General features: G+C 58.8%; 1 protein-coding gene across 1 annotated transcript; it reads left to right on the top strand.

Annotated features, from left to right (window-relative positions):
* Positions 1–1953: 1953 nt before the first annotated feature.
* Positions 1954–4702, top strand: LOC119096302 (vicilin-like seed storage protein At2g18540; the record flags this gene model as incomplete). The annotated part of the gene is given in 5 exon segments (XM_037219132.1): positions 1954–2072; positions 2311–2412; positions 2578–3012; positions 3678–3851; positions 4104–4702. Coding segments are annotated over 3 exon segments (639 nt in total). The 3' UTR covers positions 4170–4702.
* Positions 4703–5413: the final 711 nt, after the last annotated feature.

Below are 5413 nucleotides of genomic sequence, written 5' to 3'. Positions count from 1 at the left end.
AAACTGCCCCAAAAAGTGACGCAGGCCATAAAACGGGAGATTTTCCTTAAAAAACCAAGCCTCAGAATGGAGGCCGTTCTGTCATATGTTCCTTACCTGGGCCCTGCTCCCGTCCGCCGTCAGCGGTCACTGCCCTGGCCCGGGTGTCTCCCGCGTGACCGGCTGCGAGCTGATCGTATGGCTGCTTTGTTGCATATTTCCGGATCAGCGTTACTGCTAGCTGGTGTGTAAAACATATGCTGGACACCTGCAACAGCACCCCGAATTATCCCCCCTTACACCACGCCACCGCAGAAAAAAACTGTGAACCTGCCTGCCTTAGGTATACATTGGTCCAACGGACATTAATGTGCCCATCATTCAACGTTGCCGACCTGATCTGCTTTTGAGTGTAGGTGGCGTAGCCTTAAATAATTACTTAAACACTGAAACTTATTATGGATGCAAGCTAAGTGACGTAGTTTTGAGCATGCGCAGTCGCAAATCTTAGTAACAAAAACCTCGACAACAGGCGTCGCACTCTCCGCAGGGAGCTCAGTGTCGGCCCAGCAGCTAATTCTGAGCTGTGACCAACGAATGGGCGACATTGATGATGTTTCTGAAAGGACTAGTTTTGAACGCTTCAGGACATCAAATCTTACATTTAGAAGGCAGTCTGGGCGCATATTTCACCTGTGCGATTTTTAGACTGATGATAAGAACGGATTGGCCCTTTGACCACCGCGAAGCGGTGCTGAAATCTGATGATGGAACTGCAAGAGTAGGAGAAAGAATCTCTATTTTTCGTGTTTCTGCAAGTATTAATGTGTTCATATCGCACTCGCCGCAGATAGCACGAACTGCATATGCTACGATGAATTTCTACACACTTGCCTAAGATAATTTACGCGCTTTTAACGTACCATATTTCACTTCCCATGGTCGCTGAATTTGTGGCAATCGCCATTCTTGAGCATCACATTCTCAGCACATTTGGATGATGGCATAGTTTACATTCACCCTTCATAGCCCAAACAAAAACCCTGCGTTCGTCATTAGCTATCAGCTTATTGCATCTACTAGCCGTCTAATGGGAACCACCCTCAGGATGAATTATCAAGCTCCATTTTGACATTTAGCTGCCAAATTTAACTCATGTTGTCACACAATGGCGCGGACAGGGGATATATGGGCACACCCCTCCCCCAAATCGGGCCCGACGAATAGGGGCCCGACTTAAGATCCCGAAGGACCCGAAAGGCCGGCTGTAGGTCGTATTCAGGGGTCCCGGCTCGCATGGCCGGACATTCTAATGCCAGCCACAGAGCCCTTTGCGCCGATCAGGGGCTCTTAATTCAATAAGCGTGTATATGTCGGTCTGATATCACCTGTACCCCATGGTCTGGTCCGTGTCGGTATGAGCCTGAGGGCCCGCTTCCTAAGCAGCGGCAAAGCGGGCGCCAGCGATTTACACTGGTCGAGGCTTCTGTATCTGTAAGGGACTCGCAGCGCCAAACGTGGGGTCCAGTGTTGGCAAGGGTCGATCGAGGGCAGTGTTCAGTAAGGTCCGAAGAGAGGACGATCAAACGATCAAAAGCCAGGTTAAAGGGCATAAGGGCTCAAAAGGCTGGGTGTAGGTCACATAAAGATCCCAGCCCGTACGGCCGTCACCTGAAATATCAGTCAGAGGGCCTCTTGCACTGACTGGGAGCCGCTGAGACCGTGCAGGCGTCTATGTCGGCCAGGGACCATCAGCACCGAACACTCGGCTCTGTGTTGGTCGGACAGGGCACACTCTGCGGCTCGCCCGCGTACAGTCACACTTAGCGCATCAGCACTGTCGTATTTGCAAGTGCATCCGAGTTGGTTTGCTAACAGAAGGGGAATGGAACCCATCCGGCGTCATGGAACGGTGCTGCTTGTCGGGTCGGTCCGCGCCTGTGTCATGTAACGGTACCGCGCGCGCTACGCCAGCATCGCCGACGGGATCCGCATCAAGGAGGAGGCCAAGAAGGTGGAGCTGGAGGAGGCGCGACAGATTCAAGCTGGCCACCGAGGAGTACAAACACCAGCTGGAGCTCGGCAAACTGGAGGTAGTCGGCGGCTCGAGCTGGGCTCCCTGACGGCACGTCTCAGGACGAAACTCGAGTGGTTCAAGCCAGCCGCCGAATGTGGCGGGTCAGGGACGTGCGGGAGTCAGCTATAGCCATGCTGAACCTTGCTTGTCTGCGTGGCATGTAAGCAATCAAGCAGTGATAGTATCGCACGTCATTGTGTGAATGTTTGCAACCACCACTGTTCTTACTCATGACTGTTAAACTATGTTTTTAGGAGCACGAGAAAAGGCAAAAGCTGAAGAAGGAAGCAGATCAGTTCTTACGTACGCAACGGGCTTTCGAGCTGCTCAAGCAGAATCGAGATCAGGAGGAGAATGTAAGTGACCAGAATAAAACATCATGCCAATACCAGTCAAGCAGTAAATATATCCGACCTGTTCCCAAAGCGGACACCAAACACTGCGCCCAGAGACTCAGTGCTAGCCCGCTGCTTTTGTCTTTGATGAGCAGTGCGACAGTGGTCATGTGGACCCGTTTTCAGGCCGAGATCCGTGTGTACGGGCTGGGCAAGCTGGAGATGGCGCGTCGCATCAACGAGCAGCGCGCCGAGATTCTGGCGCGCAGCCGGCGGCGCAGCGAGGCCGCCTGCGACCACCTCTGGTCGCTGATTGGCAACAAAATATCGGACGAGGACGCGCGCATCGCGGCCATCGTGGCGCAAAAGCGCGCCCAGAAGGACGCCGAGGAGGCGGCCAAGCAGGCGGCGCGCGCCGCCATGATGGCTTCCATCACGCAACACCGCATCGACGAGGTGCGCCGCCACCGCGACGGGGAGCGGCGTGACGCCGAACGCAAGCTGGAGGAGCGGGCCGCGCTCGACGACGAGACGCGCCGGCTGGCGGCGGAGCTGCGCGACCGGCAGCGCGACCTGCTGGAGCAGCGCTCGCGCAACCGGCGCGACTGGCAGGAGCAGGCGGTGAGCTGGGCGGGGCGGGTGCGGACCGGCGCGACTGGCAGGAGCAGGCGGTGAGCGGGGCGGGGCGGGGCGCGACTGGCGCGACTGGCAGGAGCAGGCGACGAGCGGGGCGGGGCGGGGCGGGGCGCGACTGGCAGGAGCAGGCGGTGAGCGGGGCGGGGCGGGGCGTCTGGCAGGAGCCGGCGGTGAGCGGGGCGGGGCGGGTGCGGACCGGCGCGACTGGCAGGAGCAGGCGGCGAGCGGGGCGGGGCGGGGCGGGGCGCGACTGGCAGGAGCAGGCGGTGAGCGGGGCGGGGCGGGGCGACTGGCAGGAGCCGGCGGTGAGCGGGGCGGGGCGGGTGCGGACCGGCGCGACTGGCAGGAGTAGGCGGTGAGCGGGGCGGTGCGGGTGCGGACCGGCGCGACTGGCAAGAGCAGGCGGTGAGCGGGGCGGGGCAGGGCGCGACTGGCAGGAGCAGGCGGTGAGCGGGGCGGGGCGGGTGCGGACCGGCGCGACTGGCAGGAGCAGGCGGTGAGCGGAGCGCGGCGGGGCCGGGGCTCGGACTCGGACTCAGGACGGTGTCCAAGGGGTGACGCGGCCACCACAGGAGAGTCCCCATGGCTCCCTGGGCGGACTTAAGCGGTGTTTATTGACGGGTGGTGCCACTCTAGCTTTCGGTTGGCAGGAGGAAGTGGAGGCCAAGCGGCTGGTGGAGAAGGAGGAGGAGTATGAAGAGGTCAACCAGCTGAAGGGCACTATACGGAAGGAGAAAGAGCAGTTCGAGGAGTACGTGCGCACCGAGATGGAGCGGCTGGAGCAGGGCAAGCGCAACACGTTCCCGCTTCAAGTCGCCGCGCGGGTAAGCGCGACCCAACGCAGCCACCTCTGTCCGTTGGTGGCTGATCTCTACAGTCAGGAGCACAGCGTGTGTCCACGAATCATCACACTCCCTCTCGTAGTTCATAGATTGTACACGGTCTCATATGCGGACGCTTCCGCGCGCGTCCCGTGGTTGTGCATGCTTGTCTTCAGCCACAGTCAATGGCCGGTGTGGTCTCCATGCAACACGCCTCGCCGACGGGTGACCGTTGGACCGTTTGCCTGTTGACAGGCGCCGGCGCCCGGGTTCCTGCGTCACTCCACCGACTGGTCGTCGGTCGGTATCCGGCCGTACTGAGCGGCGGCCGGCGCCGTCCTCTGCCGCACCGCCGCCCCCTCTTCTGCCCGCCGACGCCCGCTCGCCGCATGCTGTCCGGCAGAAGCACGCTGTTCTTGGCGCGATGTCTGGTCAGTTTCACGGGAGCTTCACGGCGTGATCGGTGACCCATGCATCGGAAATCAATGCCACAGTGTGCATAACGCAGCCTTATCGTGCTTGCAAGTGGTTACAAATTTATTACAATGTGGTGATTTCGCGTAGCTGTGTGCCGAGTGCGGGTATTAGCTGCAGCAGTGTGGAAATCCAGTCAGATGTGTTCGTCCTCCAATCTAGTCGAAAACTAGTCAAAAGTGTCCGTTGTCCCTTTTTTGCCATAAAGACACCACCTGCGCCACAAAAATACAACGGAAAAACCCAGCGCATGAGAAAGTCGCGCACGAAATTTTTCTTTGTGATGTCTCATCCAATGAGTGGGCCAGTGATTGGTTTGTGACGCACCCTTCTGTCCTGGCACGAACAAACAACCACCAAATACAGCTCTACCGGCGTGACCCGAGGCGTCTGAACACCAGACAGGGCGCCCTGCGCGCTGCGGACACTGCCCAGCCGCGGCCGGGGCAGCGACAGCTCGCACCGCCCGGGGCCGTCCGCGGACTGCAGTCACGCGCGGGGTGTTGATACGGCACTGCGACTGGTCCGTGCGTTGAGAGGGCTGCAGCTGAAGGGACCTGATGGCAATCGCCTGCGGGTTTGACGCATAGAAAACTGCAGTATTCTTTCCTGGTCTACGTCGCACGCTCCATTTCGCTATGAGAGCTTACTTTTGCGGGCAATTGTGCAGATTTTTGGCGTGGCAACGTCCCAGCTGGAGGTGGGAGCCGCCTGGTCGTGCTTTCTTCATGTTTGTGTTTAAGCCCACAACATTATGGCGGCAGGCAAAGCGCGAAGCGGTCACGTTTCCGTGGTTGTGATCTGTTGTGTTTCAAAATTTTCGCTTATCAGAGGCTTCCGCTTGGGCTAGGAAAACGGAAGCTTTTTTGCAGACCTAATCTAAGTACCTGCTTGGGTAAGTGCGTCCTTGTGTGCGGCGCTGAGCCCCAGACGTAGCCTGTACACGCCGCGGGCGGCCGGCGGGTCCACGCGCTGCAAACCGCACCGCCGCTTTAACAGCGCTGCAGACTCGCAGTGATCAAATGTCGTAAAGCTCAGTTGAGCTACGAAAGCCAGGTGCTCAAGCGCTCCCCTGCTCACATACCGTTAGG

The sequence above is a fragment of the Pollicipes pollicipes genome, unplaced genomic scaffold (assembly GCF_011947565.3).
Source record: "Pollicipes pollicipes isolate AB1234 unplaced genomic scaffold, Ppol_2.1 Scaffold_4295;HRSCAF=5057_pilon_pilon_pilon, whole genome shotgun sequence".
In the NCBI taxonomy this organism is placed as follows: domain Eukaryota; kingdom Metazoa; phylum Arthropoda; class Thecostraca; order Pollicipedomorpha; family Pollicipedidae; genus Pollicipes; species Pollicipes pollicipes.
This window is presented reverse-complemented; position numbering and strand designations above follow the sequence as displayed.